This window comes from Aethalodelphis obliquidens, unplaced genomic scaffold (assembly GCF_003676395.1).
Source record: "Aethalodelphis obliquidens isolate GAN/ISIS:26980383/991018 unplaced genomic scaffold, ASM367639v1 scaffold169, whole genome shotgun sequence".
Classification (NCBI taxonomy): domain Eukaryota; kingdom Metazoa; phylum Chordata; class Mammalia; order Artiodactyla; family Delphinidae; genus Aethalodelphis; species Aethalodelphis obliquidens.
The window spans coordinates 24,356-49,750 of record NW_020838112.1 but is presented as its reverse complement, the minus strand read 5'-3'; the positions used below and the strand labels follow the sequence as shown (position 1 = coordinate 49,750).

Here is a 25,395-nt window from a genome sequence, read left to right as displayed (position 1 = left end):
TTAAGCCTCTTTTCTGCAGCCCTTTCTTCATTCTCTCTTTTTTTTTTTTTTTTTGCGGTACGCGGGCCTCTCACTGTTGTGGTCTCTCCCGTTGCAGAGCACAGGCTCCGGACGCGCAGGCTCAGCGGTCATGGCTCACAGGCCTAGACGCTCCGCGGCATGTGGGATCTTCCTGGACCGGGGCACAAAGCCGTGTCCCCTGCATCGGCAGGCGGACTCTCAACCACTGCACCACCAGGGAAGCCCCATTCTCTCTTTATTTACGTGTTTTTTTTTTTTTCTCACTAAGAATGAAAGCTCCTCCAGGGAATGACCCTGGGTCGTTCATCTCGGTATCTTCAGCACCTAAACTCAAGCTTGGCACATGGTAAATACTAAATAAATGTGAGCTGAATGTTCAGCATTTCCAAATGCCCTTGTCTGATGTCTGAATCTCACCTAATATTCCTATACCAAGCTTGAATTGTCTTGGCATAAAGCTCATAATTGACACAATTAGGCTGTCCAGATACCTCTGCCCAGGCCCCACCTCCTTCCTAGCTCTTTCCTGCACCATGCTCTAAAACTACCTCTAATTCTCATTCATCCTCCTATCCAATATCACCTATGATATTTTCCCTTTGCCCCGTTGTCCCAACAAGATTTGGTGAATTAGCAAGCTGACTACTTCATATGAGTTGTGGTGAGATGGTTGCTGAGACGAGAGGGGTTCCTCATCAACCCAAACTAATCCCTATGTAACCGAAAGTGGGGTCGGGCTGCTCGCCGCTCAAAAGCTAGTAAAGAGGCAAGGCTGGTGGAAAAGAAAGTTTGCTTTATTTTGGATGTCAGCAACCTGGGGGGAGGGGTGGACCCTGTCCAAAGGCCGACTCCCCTCACTGACAATCAGTGGGCAAGAGATTTTATAGGCTGCGGGAGGGGGCTACATGCAGAAACAGCACAGTCAGCTCTGACAGTCATCTTGAAATTGGTCATGGGTGGTCTAAGCAGCATCATCTTGATTGTTTTAAGTACGGTTCGTCTTCAGTTTGAGGGTCGGTTTGTTCCCATTTCCTTGAGGCCAATTCTTGGAATTGTGGCAGTTCCAATTCTTGTGGCAGTTCCAATTCTTGGAATCCCACAATTCCAAAATTGTGGAATTTTGTCATGGCTACAATCTGGACATCATGTAGTTAACTCTTTCCACCGGGTTGGGTTTCAGTAACTATAAGACAACTCACAGGAAATGGCTCAGAATATTATCTATAGCCTTTGAGAGGAACTAAAGGTCCTTGACTACGCTTAATGACTAAACTATTATAATTTGGTCTCCTTTGACTGTTTTCCTTTGTTTCTGCATTTTCTCACTTCTCTGATTAAACTTATTCTTTGGCTAAAGGTTTTCCACAGACAAAAGGCAGGCAGAGGACATGCGGGACAAGGACCATAGGGTCCTGCTCCATTTCAGGATAGAATTGATAGAATTTTGGACACTGGGAGGAAAAAAGGATTTTTTTCATTCTTGTTTTATTATCATGGCATTTCCATCTTCTGCCTGACAGTAGAAGCAGGATCTTGTAAAATGCCTTACTGAAATCAAGAAATGGTTCTATTTAAAACTTCTGAAACACAAAGAGAGATAGCTTATCACTGTGATAAGCAGTGATTGCCTTCTCCACCTCTACTCCACTGTTACTGACATGCTGAGGGATTTCAAAGTTTCGTAATTTAACTCGGTAGAGTTCAGTACATTTAATATTGGTTATCCAACATTTGTTTAAAGAATGATGTGATCAAAGCTATATCTGAATTAGATACTGAAACGGAAAAGCTGGTTTTATAGTCCCTGCCACTGCTCTCTAATTCTCACTATTGTGCCCAGTAAAAGCATTCTCACCTCCTACCCATTCCTTCCTGTGCAGTTGTGGTTGATTTCTTCTCATGCTTTCTCTGTTTGGATGCGGAGGTATCTCTGTTCACTGGGCTTAATCCGGGACAACAATGTTGCTCTCCTTCCAATGGCCTTATTCTGTGCTTTCTTTTCTAAATCCTCCAACCCCTACACCCCTTCCTGGACCATGTCCTACTCATGACATTAAGAGGGTTGATCATTGTATACTTGCAGACCATCCCAATTCTGACATGGGCTCCCCTGAAAAACTCTATTCGACATCACCTCTGTGATTTCCTTTTACCTCTATCTACCATGGCTCATATTCTAGGAAGACAGCCCAGGTGGTGGTCTTCTCTGGTCTTTCCTGGACTACCCTGCTCTTTCTTAGCCACCCCCTTCAATGGTTCTGCTGTCTCCCCTAGACCCCCCAGACATACCCACAGTCTGTCTAGAAGGAGTTTTAGGGTGCCTTGAAGGCAGCCAGCCCTGAAGCAACAGATGCAGACTACTATCCAGCTGGTTCTCAACCATGAATTCTCTTATTTACATATCCATTTATTTAAGGACAATATTCATACATTAAGGGTAATCATCAAGAGTCTGTATTGTTGCTTTGCTGGGACGGAATGGTTAGAATAGAGAAAGCATCCATGTCGCTCTGAGACTTCTATTCCTGGTAATGCAGCTGCTCACTGGGGTTTCACTGTTGGCACTTGAAGATCACAGTCCTTTCCTTTCCATAGGAGACCAAGAGAAAACAGAGTTGGGTGAAGGACCCTCAGCCTGGAGTCTGAGGTGTAATTTTCCTGCTGCTCCCAGAGATGCCTGTTGGGCATGGTGGGGCTGTGAATTTAGAAAGAGGTTCAGAGATGCTTCTTTTATCACCCCCATGGGATGGGGATGCTGCTTTTATTACCCTCATTTGCCCTGAGGGCCCTGAGTCCATGTGACTTTGCCATTCTTCCAGTCCTCCTTTGAGTTTCGAAGGGCTCTCTTCACAGAAAAATACAGTCCCGTGTCCACTGCAAACAGGAGTCCCATCACCAGGAAGAAAGTGATTTGGTGCCAAGGTGGAAAGAATGATGAGCTGGTGGGTGGCTTTTCTTGACCTAATAGGAGAAGCAGAGGGATGAGAATAAAATGACATTTGTTAAGGCAGAAATTTGGAATAAACAGTGAGGTCATCGGTGGAAAGTCTTTCTGACACCTGCTAAGAGACAGATTCTAAGGAACATGGGGGAGTCTGGCGGAAAGCCATAGCTTCCTCCCACTGAGTCTGGATCTTAATGCTACCTGAGCAAAAGTGTTTTCCTGTTTGATGGAGGTATGTGACATAGCGTTGAGCAAGGTAGGTTGTAGCTGGGTTTTGTGTGAAATTCTGAAAGTAGTCAAAGTTTAAGTTGGTGTGAGAACACTATTTCTTAATTCAGTAACTTTCTCTTGTGTCTCAAAATAATACTCATTGTTTTTACCCCACTAAAGGAAATCTAAAAAAAAAAAAAAAAAAAAAAATGTGAACCATTGAAATCTGCTACTTACCGTCAGAAAATTGATACTATTTCTTTATCACGGCTCAGTAACTAATAACCCAAAATGGAAAGAGGTAGAATTTGCTTGTTCTCAACCTCTTAGCCCTTAATATTGTTATTTTAAAGTCATTCCTCACTGTAGTCTATAAACTGGTAACATTAGAGTGGATTTTTAGTCTTAATTTTTTCAACTCTTAATTTTGATTTAATTTCAAACTTAAAAAAAAGGTTACCAGTAAAGTATAAATAACTCTCATATATTCTTTACCTAGATTTACTAATTGTTGGCATTTTGCCCCCATTTTCTTTGTTATTTGCTTTCTCATTCTCTATTTGAGAGTATTTATTTTCAATTTAAATTGTGATGAAGTTATTTTTTATACAAATTATGGCATTGTTTTGTTAAAATCTCAGAAGATGTGTGGCTATCTTGCTGTCTTACCACATATAAATTGCTTACAACAAACATCTTAGTCTGATTACAGGTGGAAGTTTTGTGAAATTAGGAAGTCCAGGAGCACGGTGGCAGGGGATCTCTGACCCTGGAGGATGGTACTACAGAGACTGGAGATGTTTTCTAAGTGACTTAGTGGAATTCAAAATTCTGTCACAGGACATTGGCGCCTGTCCAATCCTTTCATTTTATCTGGTGGTTCAGTATACAGGCTTCGAGTCTTTGCTGTGCCCTTGGAGACACATTAATTACCCCCCTCCCTTTTTTCCACCCAGTTACTTCATCTGTAGAGTCAATGTTACCGATCTCTTAATGTTGTTGTGAGGGGTTACTATGATCATCAGACTAGTTGCATGTGAAGAAGCACTCAGCACAGTGTCCAGCACATTGAAAGATGCCCAATAAAGGTCAGCATGTCTTTGTTACAGAAATGGAAACTGAGGTTCAGAGAGTCTAACTGGCCACAGTTACATGGTTTATTAGCAGCAGAGCCAGAACACAGGTTATGGGTCTTTCTGTGAGAAAGTGAGGCGCTACTGCCAGCTTCGCTTTTGGCTATGACTTGAGGCTTGGAGGGGAAAGGAGAACAGGTAATGATGGGCCAGCATGATAGAGACAGATAACATTATGGATATAGTTAGAATGAGGTAAGGACAAGCATATTTATGGGGGAGGAAATGTGACTTCCGCACCTGCTGTCACATTGCAGAGTGAATGACCCTTGTAAAGACGTCTGTGGAACGGTCAGCAATCTCCTCCCAACTCATCTTCCCAGTGTGAAGGCAGAGTCCCCACACATGGTGCGCTGGGCCCTTTAGATGCACTCTGCACATCTCTTACCTTGAACAGTGATGTTCACAGCCTCTGAAGACTCGTTTTTACTCCCGATAATCCCCCTGCAGAAGTAGGAGCCACTGTGTTCAAGTTTTGCTTCTGGAATGTAGAAGTCAGAATTCTGATAAGAAAACTGCTTGCCTCGGCCATTCTGGAAAAATTGAACCTTTTGTACAGTAGTTTTCTTCCAACTGTGACACTTCAGCTGAATGGGCTCCCCCACCTGGACCACCGACCGAGAGGCCTGGAGCAACAGCCAGTCTGAAAGACACAAAGAGAACACAGGCCCAGGAGGCCTCAGCATTCAGTGCAAAGCTTTTGTGAAGGGGATGCTCACCACCCAGATCCTGGGGGATGATGGAAAGCCAGACTGGGAGCCATCCTTACATAGCTTTCTTTGGGAAAAAGCCAACTGGGCCCTGCAAGAGAGCTCAAGTCACACCAAGAAATTTTGTCTAATGGTGGAGAGGGAGAGACACACACATGGTCAAAACATAAGGTTAGAGCATAGGGTCTAAGTGATGAGGCAGGTGAGAAGCAATTTGCAGTGTCCTTAATGGTTACACTTGGATTTGCTATGGCAGGTAATAAGGAGCCATTGTAAGTTCTAGATCAAAGAGTAAACATTGTATTAGAAAATGATGATTTGCCCAATTAAAGGAAAGGTAGACTTCAGAAGGAATGGACAGTTGTAGGAATATTGGAAGACTGTTGCAGACAGTCAGGAAGAAGGTTACTGAGTGGCCACAGGAGTGGCTGCAGAAATCATGAGGGAGACCTCAATATAAAAGTCAGGGAGGGGGGACTTCCCGGGTGGCGCAGTGGTTAACAATCCGCCTGCCAATGCAGGGGACATGGGTTTGATCCCTGGTCCGGAAAGACCCCACATGCCACGGAGCAACTAACCCCGTGCGCCACAACCACTGAGCCTACGCTCTAGAGCCCGCAAGCCACAACTACTGAAGCCCGGGTGCCACAACGACTGAAGCCCGTTTGCCTAGAGCCTGTGCTCTGCAACAAGAGAAGCCACTGCAATGAGAAGTCTGTGCACTGCAACAAAGAGTGGCCTCCGCTTGCCACAACTAGAGAAAGCCTGCGTGCAGCCAAAAAAGAAAAAAATTAAGTTAAATCTTAAAAAAAAAAAAAAAGTCAGGGAGGGGAAACAAAAGCATGCGTGGTAGTGCTGATGGTAATTGGTGGTTCCTGAAGGGCCACAGCGTCTCAGCAAGGCCATCTTCATTACTGAGCACAGCCTCTGAGAGAGAGAATGTTATGTCACCAAGATACTTGTTTTCACAACTGCCTTGCCAAGTAACCAGGCTCCACACACACAGAGAGAACTTGAAATTGTGGTCAGGAAGTTGGTCTGAATAACGAAAAATGATATTGCATAGAAATTTTAAAATGACATGAGAAAACATTCATCAGACAATGTTAAGTTAAAAAGACAGAATACAAAAAGTATGTATGCTCAGAAAAAAAGAAAAAACATGGACTTAAATATTAACAGGGGTTACCTATGTAATCTTATATGTATATGTATGGTCTGGTTTCTTTGGGGGGGAACATTCTTGTTCCATTCTGGCTGTCATGGACTCAGTGAATGTCCATATGTACATTCGTTAAACTAATATTTTATTGAGCACTTACTATGTTGTGCAGACTGGGGATACCCAGATGACTAAGACACATCAAAGAACCTGTGATCCAGACATAGAAATAATTACAATACAGTGTGATAAGTGCTACAACAGGCTAAGAACAAAGGACTGAAGGACCAAAGAGAATGGAGCAAAGAAATTCTGCCCAAAGAAAGTAAGGAAAGCTTCTCAGAGAAGGAGATAAGTGAAATGGGTCCTAAAGAATGATCAGGAGTTTGCCTGCTGAAGTTAATGCTCTTGGTCACAGTTTAAAACAGTTCTCACTGATTAGACTTCTAAAGTCAGTTTCTAGAGCCAAGTTTAAGACAAGCTAATAACTACCAGATATGATTTGTCTATTGCTTCCTGTTGGTAATTCCCCATTTTATTTGATCATAGGTGGCCATCTATCTCTCACCTAGCTAGATAATAGACATTCCTCTTTGTAACTCTGTAGACTGAGAACAATGTCAGCTAAGTGACACAGTCAGGCAAAGAAGCCAAGAAAAGCAGCTTCAGATTCCATGGAATTCTGTTGCAGGTCCACCTTCATTAGGCCCTCCTTCCCCTCCAGACTTGTTCCACTCACATACAATATACAGATGGGGCAGCCATGAAAATAGAGTCAGGCTTAACAAGGTGACGCTGCAGGTACCGGGCTATGTGGTGTGATTTCAGGGACACCAGGAGAGATCTCTTGCCTCCAAAATACTTCTTCTACTTGCATCTAATGAGTGGATTCTGTTAATACACAAAGACTGATTCCATGATGAATATGCAGCCTGAATGTGTACATATATCTCTATTAGGAGAGCTATCACATGGCCAAATTTATGCTGAAGTGTATATTTTGAGTGTGGCATTGATGGGAAGAGAGAGAGAGAGATTGTGGTGAATTAGGGATGGCTTGTGGGGTAGCTTAGGGCATTGTGTGTCTGAGAGTGAGGAGACTGAGGTCCTAAAATGGATTCATTAATTTATTCAGTAACTATTATTGAGCATCAGTGTCATGCCCTGACCTTCAGATGACACCATTCATGCTGTATGTATTCTATGTGAATAATGATTCCTGGAACTGTGCAGTGTAGCAGCCCTGTAGTATATGCCAGGCTTTGACTTTTTTTTTTTTTTTGCGGTACGCGGGCCTCTCACTGCTGTGGCCTCTCCCGTCGTGGAGCACAGGCTCCGGACGCGCAGGCTCAGCAGCCATGGCTCACGGGCCCAGCCGCTCCGCGGCATGTGGGATCCTCCCCGACCGGGGCACGAACCTGTGTCCCCTGCATCGGCAGGTGGACTCCCAACCACTGCGCCACCAGGGAAGTCCCAGGTTTTGACTTTTTACCTAAGGCCTACTTATAGCTAGGACTACAATCTGATATAATTCAGTAGGACTACAGATCATCTCATCTTAGTTTTAAGCCCCAGGAACATCATCTTCTGGTGCTTCCCAAGTCTTTCAGGGCCTCGTGTTTTACCATTTATTGGTGATTTCCCTTTTCCCCTTCACCTACTCACCCATGTAGACTTTTAGCTGCACCGGGTCGCTGAGTGTGGAGAGGCCTGTCTGACACTTGTAGTCTCCACTATCCTCAACTTTGGCAGCTGTGATGAAGTAGCTGGAGGCCTGGTTTGGGATGAGAGTCCCATTGTGCCACCACTGTGTGGAATTGTCTCCAAGACGGTAGTCCCCCTGGCACTTTAGAGTCACGTGGTCATCCTTGAGCACCCGGTCCCATTGAGGGTCTAGGAGCACCACAGCCTTTGGGAGGTCTGCTGAGGAGTCAAGAGAATGTAGATAAGGGCAGGAAATGAGCCAGCCCTACACTGGCATTCCCAGGGAGGCTCAAAACCCATTGCGAACCGAGAGTTGGCAACTCAGCCTCAGCATAGCACTCAGTCTGAGCATATTGGCTTGGGGAGGCTTGGCTTCCTTCTTTTTGCCTCTCACTGTTGTGGCCTCTCCCGTTGCGGAGCACAGGCTCCGGACGCGCAGGCTCAGCGGCCATGGCTCACGGGCCCAGCCGCTCTGCGGCACGTGGGATCTTCCCGGACCGGGGCACGAACCCGTATCCCCTGCATCGGCAGGCGGACTCTCAACCACTGCGCCACCAGGGGAGCCCTGGCCTCCTTCTTGGTCTCTCTTTATCTTAAGCAAAATTGGCCAGAGAAGCATAGGGCCAAGCCCTACTGTGTTGGGGGAATTACCCCTGCCAGCCCCACATCAGCAACTTCCTATGCAAAGAACATTTCCTAATACCCTGTGGCTATTGCACATTTACATTCTTCACTTGACCCATCCAAGACGACGAAGCAAACTCACCAGCTTGCGTGCCAGCTGAAACTGTAAGAAGAAAGAATGAAACAGATATTGAGTAGCAGCAGAGATCAGGGTGACTGGAGTGTGGAGTGAGTTTAAACTCCCCTGCCCACCTCTGCCCTGGGAGGCCTGTGTTCCCAAGAATCAAGATAAATATAGTGGATAGCTCTCCCATTGCCTGTCCTCTGGTCTCCGATGTCTGTGCCTCCTACTCCCTTGTCCACCCAAACCCCTGTTTGCAACACCATTCCCTTACTCTGTGGTCCCCGTTCGAACTCCAAGATTAAGGGTGCAGATCAAATATCCCTGAATCAAACCATAGAAACAACCTCACCCCAAGTCCCCTGGAAAGGGAGGAAATTAAAAGACTTAGAGAGGAGCACTGGAATGTGAGAATGGAAGAGACAGACCTTCAGGACCATCTAGTCCATACTCTTCAGTTTATAGATAGACAAACTGAGACCCAGAGGGGTGAAGTAACGGAGACCTCACGTCCCCCTTCACCTCTTGATTATGCCCAAATCAGGGCCAGCAATTCTCCACATCTCTAACGCTTGAAGCTTAAATCCTAGAAGTCCTAGAAGCTAAATCTAGATCTATAGACATGGTAAGGGGTCCTATCCCTTGGTAGGGGTCTCATCCCTTGCCTGAAAAGGGATGTCTGCTGAACCCAGGGCATCTTGAGCTCAACTCCCAGGCAGGGTGATTCTGACTTACCTAGAAACAGCAGAGCCGTTGGTGGTAGCAGCTGCCACATGTTGTGCATTGGAGTAGACAAGTCACCACAGATATCAGAGCCCTAAGGGGACCTAGTTGACTTGAAGAGAGGAAATAAACAGCCCTTCTCCCCACCCCTCAAGCCTATTACTCATCAGTTTCCTCTTCTGGAAACGTCATTTGATTCCTGAATCTGAATGCTGACAAATGAAACCCCACCTCTCTGGTTGGGATCCACCCGGTGACACGAACAGGACAACAGGACCCTGGGAATGAGACTCAATAAGGAGGACATTCCCTCACGGGGTCTCTTGTTCTACCTCAAAACTTCTCACTCTCCTGCTTGGCCCAGACCCATCTCCACCCAGCCAGGGCCTGCCTACAGAAAGCAGTCATTTAAATCATCAGATCATTAGAAGCGTCCCTCACCCCAATATTATCTCTACCAACATTTTCTTTTAAAATTGGAAATGCAGGCTCCGTCATATAGTACTTCAGATGCTTATCTGGGAAACCTAAAACAGGAAGAGTACCTTCAGGGCTTTCTGTGATCTCCGAGGTGAAAGGTGGCTATCCCTCAGCGCTCTCTGTTGTTCATTGCTCCTGAAATGGCTTTCTGCAACATGATGTGGTGCAAGGCGTTCACTTCAGTTTTCCTTCTTTGAGGTTTTATTTTCTTGTTGACTCGTTTCCTGTCTGTGGCCTTCAAATGGAGGGAGGAATTGCCAGCTGCCGAGAGGGTGGGCTAGGCAGGAAGGAGAGGAGGGAGAGCACAGGAGGACAGCAGAAGAATGGGAAACATTCTGCAGGTTTTCCTGAGCAGTCCTCCAGCTGAGTGTGTTGGGGTGGTATGTGTTAATTTTACAGTGATAGGTAAAATGCAAATTTTTAAAAGAAGGACAGATGGTCTTGGCCTAGTTTAGGCTGGAGTGTTTGTCTCCACGCTTGCTTTTTCTTTTCTCCCTCATCCTTTTCTTTACTCCCTCCCTTCTTCTCTTCCCTAATGTTGAAATGACAGCCACAGCACACGGTTCTGAGATTACAGAGTTCATCAGTTATCATTCCCCAGGATTTATAGCTTCTTAAGGGGAAACTACCAGATGATCATCTGAAGTGCTTTAGGGACTCTGACAGTACTTCTGAAATTCTGCGTCTGCACGAAGAAGCCAGTGGCTAATTCTATCTGGGGGAGGAGTCCACGTGGAAGACAGAACACTTTAATTAGATCACAGAAGATAATTATGTGTTCAGCAGGAAAGCTTTTGAGGGAAATAGTCGTTTCAGGCAAAAGGAACCGCATCAGCAGAGACTTGGAGTGAAATAGGCTGGCATGTTTACAGAGCTGGGTATAGCTCCACAGGATTCGTGAGTACTGCAGGGGAGAAGCACAGGCTCTTAAAGGGTTATGAGGGCTGTGTTTCAGGTGAGTGTGGGATGGAATTCCGACTCCACTGTTTATTTAACCTGTCGAGGTCTCAGTTTCCATATCTCTAAACTTGGGCTAACAAAAATGGTACTAACCCCAAGGAGTTGTTGTGAGGTTTAAATGAAATAATGCATATAGAGTTGTTGGTTCCACCTCTGGAACCATACCGGTTGATGACTATTAGAAGTGCAACACAGGAGGTTGAGACCTTCTCTCTTTTTCTGACTTAAGTTGTGACACTCCCATCCCCTGTACTCCTTCAGGAGCTTGTGCTTCTCCTTTGCAGTCCTCATCACATTTGTGGACTATAAGTTCTTTGAGGGTAGGGAATCTGTTCCTCTTGTTCATCATTGTATCCCCAGCATATTGCACAGTGCCTGGAATAGACTAGTCATTCAATTAATATTTATTGGGTGATCATAAAGGACTTTGTATGTCACGTTGAACAACTTGTATGTTCTGGAACTGCTATCACAGTAGTTTTTACAGAATGTAAAACTGCTCATCAAGGTTTTAAGCTGGGAAATAACACAGTCCAAGAAACAAGTTGGAGGGGAGAAAGATTGAAGGTGGAGGGAAAATTTGGGAAGTTATTTTAACAGTTTAGCTGAAAGATAGGAGATTCTCTGATAAAAAAGTGAAAATGCAATGGAAGCATCTAGGAGAGATGTTAAGAAAGTAGAACGGACGGGATTTGGCTGAGTGATTGGCAATAAGGAATGATGGAGAAGGAGGGACTAGGTGATGCTCAACTTTCTGATTTGGGTGATCAGGAGGATGGTGACACATTTCCTGGACATAAGAAATAGAGGAAGAGGAGTAGGCTTTGGGAGAGGGAGATAATGATCTCAGCTTTTGACACTGAGTTGGAGGTTGGTGGTGGTTTTAGGTGGAGATGCCAAGTAGGCAGTTGGACTTATGGCTCTGGAACTCAGAAGGGTCTGGACAGAAGAAGATTTAGGAAGCACCAACATGGTTGATGTTTTAAACTTTTTTTTTTTTTTTTGTGCTACGTGGGCCTCTCACTGTTGTGGCCTCTCCCGTTGCGGAGCACAGGCTCCGGACGCGCAGGCTCAGTGGCCATGGCTCACAGGCCCAGCTGCTCCGCGGCATGTGGGATCTTCCCGGACCGGGGCACGAACCCGTGTCCCCTGCATCAGCAGGCGGACTCTCAACCACTGCACCACCAGGGAAGCCCTGTTTTAAACTTTTGATAAAAGTTTTAGGCCTTCTCCCAAGAAAAAATGCACACATACACATCATTTTCCCTATAATCTAAGAAGCTGCCTGTGAAGCCCATCCAAAGATCCTAGGTTAAGATGAAGTATAAATATCATCTCTCTGATTCTAAGAGTATTGAGTGAGAAAAAAGGGGAACAGTGAGGGGAAGGAAGGCGAAATGAGGGGAGAGGTGGGGAGGGCGAGAGGAGAGGACCAATGACAGAAACTTGACACTCAGCAACTTTGACAGGGTGTGTAAAGGAAGAATAGCTGACAAAGGAGATTGGGTAGGAGGGGCTAAAGAAGTGAGGAGAACAGGACAGCCCAGGGAGGATGGATCTTCAACGAGGGAGAAGTTAACAGTATAAAATGCTGTAGAAAAGTTCAAGAAAGAGTTCTTTCAATGTGGCAATCTGGGAACAATTCATGACCTTTGCCTGAGCAATGTCAGGGGCTGGGGTTGGGGGACAGGAACTTGATAACTTTTGGCTGAAGATTGAGTAGAAATGAAATAGTGTTTTAATGAGTTACTACTCCTTTTAAGAATCTCTGTTATGCTTTCATAACAGAGAAAGCATAACAGAGGGGATCCACTCCTTTCCCCCTTCTTATCAGCACCTCAGTGTCCCTGGGGGAAGCCCCCACTGTGAGTAGTCCATAGAAAGTGGTAATTGCTTCTTATTACAGAAGCCAAAGGAGTCAGATCTCCCCTTCCGTCACCTTGGGCCCGTGTTATGGGCTAAATTGTGTCTCCCCTAAATTTATATGTTGAAGTCCTAATCCCCAGTACCTCAGAATGTGGCCATATTTTGAGATAGGGACTTTAAAGTTAAAATGAGGTCATTATGGTGGACTCTAACCCAGTATGACTGGTACAGTTATAACAAGAGGAGATTAGGACACAGACATGCACAGAAGGAAGACCATGTGAAGACACAAGAAGATGGCTATTGTGGACTTCCCTGGTGGCGCAGTGGTTAAAAATCCGCCTGCCAATGCAGGGGACACGGGTTCGAGCCCCGGTCGGGGAAGATCCCACATGCCTCGGAGCAACTGAGCCCATGCACCACAACTACTGAGACTGTTCTAGAGCCCGCGAGCCACAACTACTGAGCCCATGTGCCACAACTACTGAAACCCCTGTGCTTAGAGCCTGTGCTCTACAACAAGAGAAGCCACCACAATAAGAAGCCTGCGTACTGCAACAAAGAGTAGCCCCTGCTTGCTGCAACTAGAGAAAGCCCACGTGTAGCAACGAAGACCCAATGCAGCCAAAAAAAAAAAAAAAAGAAGATGACTATCAGGACTTCCCTGGTGGTCCACTGGTTAAAAATCCATCTTGCAATGCAAGGGACGCCGGTTCAATCCCTGGTCAGGGAACTAAGATTCCACATGCTGCAGGGCAACTAAGCCAGCATGCCACAACTAGAGAGCCTGAGTGCCGCAACTACAGAGCCCATGTGCTCTGGAGCCCATGCGCTGCAGCGAAAGATCTTGTGTGCTGCAACTAAGACCCAATGAAGCCAAAAAATAAATAAATAAATATTTTTAAAAAAGATGACTATCTATAAGCCAAGGAGAGAGGCCACAGGAAAATAAAACCCTGACAACACATTGATCTCTGATTTCTAGCACCCAGAACTGTGGGAAAATAAATTTCTGTGGTTTAAGCTCCCCAGTCTGTGGTACTTTGTTATGGCAGCCTGAGTTGACTAATACAGAAAGTCAAAGAGCAGGCATGTGATCTAGGCTTGGCCAGTTTGTCTTTTCTGGGATGTTGAATTCTGAATAGTTGAGACTTATTCACTCATAAGCAAGATTCACTTAGAAGAGAGGGAGATGGTTGGGTCCCATTCACCCCAACAGTGGGATAGGCTGATCTACCTCCAGCTTCCCCCACCACGATAAATTCCTTTCTTTCAACTGAATATATCCAGAATCTGATACAGTTGCTTATTATCAAGAGCCCTGAGTGATACAGTAAGAAAGGAGAATTAGAAGATGGTACTTATGAACTTCCCTGTTGGCACAGTGGCTAAGAATCCATCTGCCAATGCAGGGGACCCAGGTTCGAGCCCTGGTCCACGAAGATCTCACATTCCGCGGAGCAATTAAGCCCGTGCGCCACAATTACTGAAGCCTGCATGCCTACAGCCTGTGCTCAGCTACAAGAGAAGCCACCGCAATGAGAAGCCTGCACACCGCAATGAAGAGTAGCCCTGCTCGCCACAACTAGAGAAAGCCTGCGTGCAGCAACGAAAACCCAACACAGCCAAAAATAAATAAATTAAAAAAAAAAAGAAGATGGTAACTAGAGGGGGTCAAGGAAAAAAAGGGAGATTTTGTTTTGTTTTAAGTAAAGATTTGAACTTGTTTACGGGTCTTTGGGAAGGAGTCAGCAGAGTGGGAGAAGTTGGATGCATGATAAGGAGGGAATACCTGATGAAGCAAGTGCAGATCCTAAAGACATGAGAATAGAACATGGGTGGAGAGCTGGTTCTGAACTGGGTATGGAACACCTCTCCCTCTGAGCTAGAAGCAGGAGGTGAGAAAGATGCACATGCAAATCTATTTTCAGATATTGAGTAACAACGTTAAAGTAGTTTGTATCTGCTAGCCTTGATTTTCTTGGGTGGGGAGTCGGTCATCTGTTGAGAAAGAGGGGGTGAAGGTGATGATAGTAGGGGGCTTAAGGATACCAGGGAAGGTTCAGAATGACCATTACAGTGAATAGGAGAAGGAGCTGACAGTTTACATGTAAAAGGATTGCCAAGCAATGCCAAGGGCCCAGCAGAGGTTGAAGTTTATGGATTTGTAGCTAGGCCAGTCCTCAGTGTTGGTAACTTTTCTTCAGTAGTATTCAGGCCAACGGCTGTCTGACTAGCTTGCTGAGAGCAGTCCTGAGCAGGAATGCAGGTAGGTTATGCCATGGTGCAGTTGGATTGCGGAAATACTAGAATGAAGGCAGGTAGAAGTTCAGTGAAGTCATCCAAAACACAGAGTCAGGAGAGGGAGTGTGCGAGGCAGGCTGGCCTGGTCATCTTTGGCGTAGCCCAGGACGAGAATTCCAGCTATCAACTGCTGTGTAACAAGCCATCCCAAAATTTAAAATAATAATCATGATGGTGTAAAATAACTATTTTATTGTTCTCATGGATTAAATGGGTCAGGAATTCAGACAGGGCATGAGAGGGATGGCTTATATCTGCTCCACTATATCTGGGGCCTTCCCTGGGAAGAATCAAACAGCTAGGGGCTAGCATCATCCGTAGGCTTTTTCATAAAAATATGGGGGAAAACTGAGAAAGACAAAGGCGCTCGGAAAGTAAAAAATACTAAGAAAGATACCCAGGTTCACAGACACTGAATCTCAAACACAGATGGAAAATGCACACAGAATAAGACACACACACAGAGGTCTGGAAACAGATGTGAATATAGAAACACATAAAAGCAGTCGAACTGAGAGAACAACTCCAAAAATAGGAAGAGACAGACACAAGGGAAGAAAACTACAAGGAAATGAAATAAATTTTGTGGTGTAACCTTAAACCACTGCCTGTACTTTAGCAGTGGTCACTGAAATAATATAGCCTATTGACGTGGAAGAGCTTTACAGAAATTTGATGTTATATGCAAATGCCCTACCTTGTTATCTCACATCAGAACACACTTAGACTCCTCCCAAACTTGCAGAATTTTAAGTTGGTGATGTGTTATGGTAAAGATACTGGTTGAGGAGGAAGGAAATCCAGGTTTTGGTTTCAGTCTGAGTCTAGCTGTCAAGCCACTTCTCTTTCCTAAAGTTCTATTTCCTCATCTGTAAGTGAGGTAATTGAGCTAGAGTATGTCTAGTTCTTTCCATTTTAATATTCTATCATTTTGAATGCTGGCTTCCACTTGTAATTTCTAGGCATTGCAGAAAGTGAGGCAGGAAAGTTAGAGCAGAGCCCAAGGACAGCCTCCTCATGTATACGCATTAGGGAGAAGGCAAAGACACTTCCTTGTTTTGCACTTAATGTGACCATTATGCATGGAGGAATGACTTCTAAAACAGGAGCATTGTAGCATCTGAATGAGAAACTCTCACCATGAAAACCGAGGAGCATGCGCAAAAAAAATGCACAGGTTGCCTGATGACCCTGTAGGAGCTTCCACCTGTGGGGCTCCATCAACTAGTATGGAAAAATTTAAGGGAAAACAACTCTTAGAGTGCATGTACGGTGGCTTCAGGTGACAAGTGCACAGGACCAGGAGCTGATGCAACCTGGTGCATCCAGGCCACACTTCAACCCTCCCCTCAATGAATATTCCACCGTTAATCAAAAAGACTCCCACCCATTCAAAAACCTAAAAATAAGATTAAAAAGGAGATCAAAAATTCTGCGGGGCTGGCCCACCTGGGACACACTCTTCTTTTCCGAGTGTGTAACTTTCGCTTCTGCCCTAAATAAACTGCTTCTTTGTTCTCCTTGCTCCTCAGTCTCTGTGTGTTTTTCTTTGTGTTACGTGTTCCTTGCCCACATTCTTTTGGATGAGCTGAACAAGAGCCTGGACTTTTTGATAAAACTTTTTCGGTATCAAAAGTAGTAAACTTTGTCTTTTGAAAATCCTAATGAAGGCCACTGGGCTATTTTTGAGAGCCCAGGGAATTTTCTAACAGAGCTAGCAAATTAATAGCTCTAAGATTTAAAAGTTAATTATAAAAATTGAACTCATGCTTTCTCTTCCATGCAAACCAGATAAACCTACTAGAAAAATAAAAGTGACACTGAAAAGAAACCTTAATTTTGAAAGGGAAATGGAAATACTGTTTTGTTTTGGTTTTTCATTAGTGCTATCCCTTCATCAGTGGGAATGTGAGCAGAGCTCAGAACCATTCCTAGAGATTCAGCCCTTGTTCCTCTCACCTATATTTTGTGTTGGTGCTTTAAACAATTTTTTTGGAAACTACACACATTATCTATAAAATATTCTTTCTGTTTCTATATTCTTCTAATTCAGAAGTAAATAAAGTAAAAATGACAGTGATACCTCTCTCCCCCAATTTCACTCCGCTCTTCAAGGATAACCACTGAGAAATTTGTTGTCCTTCCAGAACTTTCCCTGTACATTCATATTCATGTAAACACACATCTACCCTACATATTTATATTTTGTTCATTTTCGTTGTTATTGTTTACATATCACATGACATAATTATTCTGCAACTTGCTTTCTTACAATTCCACATACACATAGGCACACAAATGCACACACCACTCAATATTTTCCCTTTTTTTTTTTTTGGCCGTGCAGCTTGTGGGATCTTAGTTCCTAGACCAGGGATTGAACCCGGGCCCCGACAGTAAAAGCTTGGAGTTCTAACCACTGTGAGACAGGCTGGGACCCGGGACATTTTGCTGCAGTGCTGCAAGGCTTGCACCTGGACACACCTCTCCTCAAGCAACAAAATACAAAGAAACTGTATGGGACTAAAAATAACTGTGCAGGCACAGTTGGCACAAATTCTGGATCCAAAAGATACAAAGAGACCAAAAAATCCAACTGCAACTTTTGAAGAGCTTGGAGCAAAAACAGGGTGTCCTGAGCAAAAGCAGGTACTGAGCATGCTCCCTGCACACAACCCCACCTAAGAGGTGGGCAAAACACCTAAGCCACCCCTCTGTTCCGACCCCCTGGACACACCCCTACCCTTACCCCACATAAGGAACAAGCTTGCCTCCTCCCTCAGGGAGTGACCAAACAAGGGAACTTGTTGTTTGTTCCCGCAACCTGCTGCTGCAGCAGGGGCCCCAATAAAGCCTTGCCTGAATTTCTTGTCTGGTTTCTAGTCAATTTCTATTGATTGGGAAAGGTCAAGAACCCTGGTTGGTAACATATTTTGTGGCACGCAGTGAGGGGGGGCGGAGAGGATCTGGGCCCCTCCAGGACCACGAACACAGCTTCCCCGTGGGTGACAAGTGGCCACCTGAACATCTTGTTTCAGCGTCACCGCATTTGGTAAGTCTGCCTTCATGGCCCCTGCGGACCTCAGTACCCTCATTCAGGCAACGCTTTCCCCCTCCCCTTTGTCCTTTTTCCCCCTCACCATTTTCCCTTTTCCCTCTCCTGATATCTCTCTACTTCTCTCTCTGTCCTCTCCTCTCTCTGTCCTCTCTTACTTCTGTCCTATCCTTCTGAGAGAGTGGACATAGGACAGCTACAGTGTCACTCCTCTCAGCTTGTGAGACCGTGCCCCCTCTGACCAGCAACGGGGGACAAGCAGAGATGGGAGAGGCTCGCCTCATACCATGCAGACCTTGGTCCAGCGGCCTCTCCCTAACCGGAGATTTATGAGCGTAATAGAGGTTGAAACCTCATCTCATGTAGTGGTTGGAAGTCCGATTGTCCCAATATTCTCCCCTTTATTTTCCTGCCGCCAAGAGAAGTCCCACTGGGAACGGGCTCAAGTGGTAGATTTCTATATACTGGGGTACGTGTGGGTGAGAGTCCCACCTGTGGGTTGGGGACCCACAGACTGATCTCGGAGGGACATCGGTGAGCGGTCCTGAATAGACATCTTAGTTCCCTGCCCAGGAATTGAATCTGAGTAGCCTGGATGAAAACCAGGAATCCTAACTGCTAGGCCACCGGGGGGCTAGAGGTTAGAAGTGAAGTGGCCCTGGCTCTTTCCCCAATTTGAAAGCAAGAATGTTTCAAGGAGGCAAAAACTGTTAAAACAGGTACAAAGTTTATTATTAAAGACACAGCACAAGGAATGGGAGAGCACACAGAGAAGCAGTTTGTTTATCTAAGACAGAAGCAAGGCAGAAATACACGCCCAGAGAGAAAGGGTATGGGCGTCCTCTCTAAGGAGGAGCGCAGTAAAGAGGTGATTTAAATCCCTTGTATAGGACAGTTCTTCTGGGTCTCCGTTTACCTTTGGCCAATTATCTCGTTTCTTTTTTCACACCTGACTGGTCCCAGGACCCTCCCCAACATGCGTGCCCAACTTTTTGCTAAGATGGATCCCACCCCAGAGGCGTGTGGGTGCATGTCCACACTTATTATGGGGTGGTGTCCCCTCCATTTTTGACCCCAAGGAGCCTTCCTGCACACGTGCAGACAGGGAGGTTTTTCTTGACCTCAGGAGTGGGCACCTTCTCTCTTTACTTCAGCAGAGCTCAGCTCTGCCACTGGCTTTGTCCTTGGAGTGTCTGGGTGAGAACAAAGCTTCAGTTTTACTCCACGTGACAAACACCAGCTGTCCGGCCCAGGTGCCCATCCATCTCGTACAAGACAACGTACAAATTGTATGCATGGGTGAGAGTCGCACCTGTGGGTTGCAGTCCTGCAGACGACGTACAACTGGCTGGTTTCTGGGCTTGATCACCCCAGTGGGCGGTGGGCAGTGTACAGGGTGCTGCCTCCTTCACTGGCCCTTTCTGGAAGCGCAGGGGTTGGTGCCTGAAGAGACACCAGCAGGGGGCAGGTTTCTGTCTCTTTCTCTTTTTCAGTCTTTTCTGTCCCTCCTCCCTTTACCTCTCCCTTGGTCCTCACACCTGCACCCCCATCCTCTTTATCTTGAAAATTTCTTGTTTGTGTCTTTTAAGTTTTTTCTTTAAAAAAAAAATTTATTTATTCATTTATTTACTGGCTGCATTGGGTCTTCGCTGCTGCACGCGGGCTTCCTCTAGTTGCGGCGAGCAGGGGCTACTCTTTGTTGTGGTGCGTGGGCTTCTCACTGCGGTGGCTTCTCTTGTTGCGGAGGGCAGGCTCTAGGCGCACGGGCTTCAGTAGTTGTGGCACGCAGGCTCAGTAGTTGTGGCTCGCGGGCTGCAGAGTGCAGGCTCAGTAATTGTGGTGCATGGGCTTATTTGCTCCGTGGCATGTGGGATCTTCCTGGACTGGGGCACGAACCTGTGTCCCCTGTATCGGCAGGCGGACCCTCATCTGCTGCGCCACCAGGGAAGCCCTGGCAGGTGGATTCTTAACCGCTGCACCAGCAGGGAAGTCTGAGCTGGTTATTTCTGAATGGAAAGAATAAGGGACAAAATATGGGTACAGAAAGTTATAGAAGGTTTGCGGAAGGGGAACATTGAGAAAAGAATTTTGTATGTAGTCAGTCTTCTAAGGTTGCATTAAATTTAATTAGGTAAATGGATTTTATTGAGAGTAGGCTGATACAGGACTGGATTTGGTTTTTCTCTCTCATAAGAGAACAAAGTTTTCCTGGAATACTTTTGATATCAGATTGTGTGAGTTTCTCTGCCTTTAAGTGATCTGTGTTTACTTTTGATATCATTTTCCCCACATCAGCTCAAGGAATAATGGTTTCACAGCGACCTGTGATTCTTTCTGACCAGGTATTTTAAAAGTTTTTGACAGACTTCACAAATATCAAATTCTAATTGAAATTCTCTTGACTTCCAGTTAACTTTGGGGCGCTTCAGGGGACCCCTGGAACATCCCAAAGAGAGATCCTAAACGAATTGGGTTAATCTGTAAGGAGAGGTTTGGCAGGTTCTCAGAGAACCCTGACAAGTTTAGGGATGAATTTATCACGCTGGGGTTGACATTCTCTCTCACCTGGCAGGACATCACAGATGTTCTGGCCCACTGTTGCACCCTGGATGAAAAGGAGCGTATACTGAGAAAGGCCAGGGAACACGCAGATGGCCTGCTGGCCACCAATCCACGCCACCAAATTTATCGGGTGGGGATGCAATCCCAGAACGTGACCCACGCTGGGACTATGAAGAATGTGTAGGCCAGGCTAGGATGAGACATTATATTACTTGTCTGTCAGAAGGAATGGAAAGGTGTATGGTGCAGCCTGTAAATTATGATAAGGTCCGAGAGGAAAAACTGAAGACCCGGCAGTCTTCCTGAGCTGGGTGACAGAGGCATTCAGGAAGTACACCAATACAGACCCTAAGACCGCAGAAGGGAGGACATTATTGGCCAGGCATTTTATCACCCAGGCTACTCCTGACATCCGGAGAAAATGCAAAAGCTTGAGGCTGGGCCCCAAACCCCGTTGTCAACCTTGGTAGAGCAGGCCTTCATGGTCTATAACAACTGAGGCTTAATGGAGGTGGCCAATAAGGATAAGAGGCTATTAAAACGCAGCTTTGGCTGCTCTGATTCACCCACCACCTCGAGGGGACCCTGGAGGGCTGAGAAGGCTGGACAGACCACCAAGAAGCTGCCTGGCCCGAACCAGTGTGACTTTTATCAGAAGGGGGGCACTGGAAAGGGGGAACGTCCTGAGCACCCTCCTGTGGGATGCCCGAGGGGCAACCCCAGCAGGTCCCAGTTCCTTGCGAATCTCTCAGATGAGAGATGCCCGCACGCTGACTGATAAGGCCTGAGCGCCTGCCAGCCTCCAGATCCCACTCGATCCATCCTCATTACTCCAGCGGAGCCTCGGGTCACCCTCCACGTGGCGGGTAGGAGAAATGAATTTCTTGTAGGCACTGGAGGCACCTGCTCTGTTCTGACTTGGCCAGCCTGCCCCCTCTCCAACCGTGACTGTCCTGTGACAGGAGTTGATGGACAGCCAAAGGTAAGGTGATTTACGTCTCTCCTTGCCTGCAGAATCAGGTCCATTATTATTACTCACTCCTTTTTGTATATGCCAGAATGCCCTGTCCCTCTCCTGGGGAGAGATTTGTTATATAAGTTAGGAGCTACTATATTCTTAGGACAGAGTGAAGCCCAAGGACGTAAATAATTCAAACAGAGAATGTGTCTATTAGTAGCCCCAGATGACCCACCTGTTGGTCATCAAAATATTCCCCAAGACATCCCCCAAGGAATTAGAGAATGGGTAGATCCTACAGTTTGGTATACCTCGGTGCCAGGAAGGGGAAAATGTGTTCCCCCTATAAAAATAAGGTTAAACCTGGGGAAAATACCCCTGGAAGAGACAATATCCTTGTCCTTTAAAGCCTGAGGCCCTGAGGAGAATCCAACCGCTGCTCAGCCAGTTCCTAAAACACGGACTTTTTAGCCCCTGCCAATCCCCTTGCAGCACCCTGATCCTCCCTGTTCAGAAGCCTAACGGGGAGTATTGGTTTGTGCAAGAATTATGAGCAGTGAATGAGGCAGTCACCTCTATTCACACACTGGTGCCAAACCCATATACCCCCCTCACCCAAGTGCCAGGGAGCGCTCAGTATTTCTCTGTTTGGGACCTCAAAGATGCATTTTTCTGTATTCTCCTACATCCAGACTCTCAATACCTTCTTGCCTTTGAATGGAGGGACCCTGACACCCCGGAGGCTACCCAGTATACCCGGACAGTGCTTCCGCAGGGTTTTCGGGACAGCCCCCATCTTTTTGGAAATGCGTTAGCAAGGGAACTGAGGGAACTGAGCCTTGAGAACGGGACTCTGCTACAATATGTTGATGATTTATTCATAAGTAGTGAGACCAAACAAGATTCAGATCAAAATACTGTTAGGGTCCTAAATTTTCTGGCAAAAAGGGGATATAAAGTGTCTCCAACCAAGGCTCAGATCTCACTGCAACAGGGTCAATATTTAGGATTTGTTTTGACCCTAGGGGCACGAGCCCTGGCCATAGATCAAAAAACAGCAGTTAGTGCTTTACCATCTCCAACCACAAAGAGGCAACTCCAAGCCTTCTTGGGATGGCTGGTTTCTGTCGTATCTGGGTTCCAAATTATGGCCTTAGAGCAAAACCCCTATATGAGGCTCTAAAGGGAGGAGAAAGGGAACCCCTTCCATGGAATAGGGACCACCAGCAGGCCTTTGAGATTCTAAAGACTGAGGTGAGTAGAGCACCTGCACTGGGGCTTCCAAATTTGGACAAGCCCTTCACCCTATATGTTCATGAGAAGTCAGGGATAGCACTAGGAGTCCTGACCGAAAAGTTGGGACCGGATCAGAGACCAGTGGCTTACTTTTCAAAACAACTGGACTCAGTGGGGCTGGGATGGCCAAGCTGCCTTAGGGCAGTAGCAGCCACAGCCCTGTTGGTTAATGACGCTTCCAAGCTCACTCTGGGACAACACTTAGATGTGTTAAGCCCTCATCAGGTACAATCTGTGCTGGAAGTCAAAGGACATCATTGGTTGACTGGAGGAAGGTTAACAAGATATCAGGCCCTTGTAACGGATGCCCCCGACATCACCTTAAAGGGGTGCCAAACCCTGAACCCAGCAACTCTGCTTCCAGCAGTCGAGAGTGGAGACTTGCTGCACCAGTGTATGGAGACCATAGAACAGACTTACTCCAGCAGGCCTGATCTTCTAGATGAGCCTCTTGACAGCCCTGAGGTCAGATGGTTTACTGATGGGAGCAGTTTTGTAGAAATGGGAACCCGAAAGGTGGGGTATGCCATAGCTCGTCTAGATGAAGTCATAGAAGCCGAGGCCCTGTCACCCCAGCCATCAGCCCAGAAGGCTGAACTAATTGCATTCATGAGAGCTTTGCAATTAGGGAAGGATAAGAAATGAAATATTTTTATTGACTCTAAATATGGGTTACACATGCTACATACTCATGCTGCCATTTGGAAAGAAAGAGGAATGTTAACTGCTAAAAATTCCCCCATAAAACTTAAAGATTTGATTCTGGCTCTTTTAGAAGCAGTGCAGCTTCTGACCTAGGTAGCAGTAGTCCGCTGTAGGGGCCATCAGAGGGACGGATCTTTTGTGAACCAAGGGAACAGCAAAGCCGATCAAATAGCAAAACAGGCAGCTCGACTGCAGGAACCTGAACGAGTTATGGCTCTACTGACTGGCCCCCCTGAGCTCTCTAGCCTTCCCCAGTATTCCCCACAGGAACAAGAAAATGCTGAGAAATGGGGCTATGAGAAGGGAAGCACAGGCTTGTATAAAAAGGAGGCTAAGGTTCTAATCCCTGAGGCCCAACAATGGAAACTCACTAAGAGCTTACATGATGCCATCCACTATGGGAGGATGCGCTATGGGACTTGATGCAAAAGGCTTTTTCAGGGACGGGGCTTAAAAGAACAGAAAAACAAGTAACGCTTGCCTGTGATGTATGTGCCCGTAATAACCCACAGACCCATCCAATTCCCCTTTCGTTACTCAAGCCAATCCACACCGAGGGACATATCCAGGGGAAGACTGGCAGTTAGATTTCACCCAAACGCCCCCACGATCAGGATATAAATATCTTCTTGTGTTTGTTGATACTTTCACAGGATGGGTTGAAGCCTTCCCCACCCGATCTGAAAAGGCTATGGAAGTCTGTAAGTCCCTTTTAAAGGAAATAATTCCTCGGTTTGGACTTCCAAAGTCCTTCCAGAGCGATAACGGGCCCTCTTTTATAGCCCAAATCACCCAGGGACTCACAAAGGCCCTAGGGATAGGATCTATGAGCTACACACCTCTTGGCAGCCCCAGTCTTCAGGGAAGGTAGAGAAAATGAACCATACTTTAAAGAAAACCTTAGCAAAGCTCTGCCAAAAAACTCATGAACCCTGGACAAACCCCGAGGAGTGGCCTGAGGCTTAGCGCATTTAAAATGACCTATGGGAGGCCTTTTCTTACTACTGACATTCTACTAGATGAGGAAGTGAACCAGGCCCTGAGATATATTCTTAATCTAGGAAAAGTTCAGAAGGCAATCCAGGATTATGCCCACAAGGCACTGCCAGCTCCCACTAAAACTACAGAGGAAGGAACAGTTCCTTCACAAATAAACCCTGGGGACCAAGTTCTTCTTAACACCTGGAAAGAGGGGTCCCCTTGAAGACCAACTATTGCCAAAATGGAAGGGCCCCTATAAAGTAACTTTAACCACCCCCACTGCTGTCAGACTGCAAGGGATATCTAGTTGGGTACATTTGTCCAGACTAAAGCTTTTACCTGCAGAAACCCCTCAGGTCACAACAGAACAATACTCCTGTGAGTCAGTGGAAGATCTGAGATACCTATTCAAAAGACAGGCACCATCAACAGATAAGTAAAATGATGTAGTGGGTTGGCTCCTATGTGAAGCCTTAATGAGACTTGGGACCTCTCTTGTTTCCTTGGCTGGTGTGTTTCTTGACGACCGTCTGGACCTTGATTACCTTCTGGCCGAACAAGGCAGAGTGGCTTCCTGATCTTGCCTCCCTTGTCTGGCCAGCAGTTAAGAAGCCCAAAGTTAACCCTGGTTCCCTCCCTTACTAGGCCCTGTAATGGCTGTCAATGTTCTTCTCCTTTTTAGCCCTTGTTTGGTTAACCTTTTGGTTAAGTTTGTGTCATTTAGCCTCCAACAGTTTGAAGTAAGGCTCATGATGGCTCAGGGAATTCAGCCCATTCCAGCGGAAAGGGGCCCGGGTCCCTACACGTCCTTGGAACAGTCAGTGAGGGACTTCGACACCTCTAGGGTAGGCTAAGGGCTGTGGCCCCTGTCCAGCA

The 25,395-nt window shown here is 46.1% G+C and overlaps 1 protein-coding gene across 2 annotated transcripts; it reads right to left on the bottom strand.

The window, feature by feature from the left end:
- Positions 1 to 2,393: 2,393 nt before the first annotated feature.
- LOC113616583 (low affinity immunoglobulin gamma Fc region receptor III-like) lies at positions 2,394 to 9,478 on the bottom strand. Of its 2 annotated transcripts, none has more exons than XM_027100005.1 (5): positions 9,365 to 9,478; positions 8,651 to 8,671; positions 7,846 to 8,100; positions 4,697 to 4,951; positions 2,394 to 2,982 (listed from the first exon to the last, which is right to left on the bottom strand). In XM_027100005.1, the coding sequence occupies exons 1-5, from the start codon at positions 9,411 to 9,413 to the stop codon at positions 2,792 to 2,794; spliced, it is 771 nt and encodes a 256-aa protein (XP_026955806.1). In that variant the 5' UTR covers positions 9,414 to 9,478; the 3' UTR covers positions 2,394 to 2,791. The 2 variants fall into 2 exon arrangements, with proteins under 2 accessions (XP_026955806.1, XP_026955804.1); XM_027100003.1 differs by having other exon boundaries at positions 7,846 to 8,103; positions 9,365 to 9,477.
- Positions 9,479 to 25,395: the final 15,917 nt, after the last annotated feature.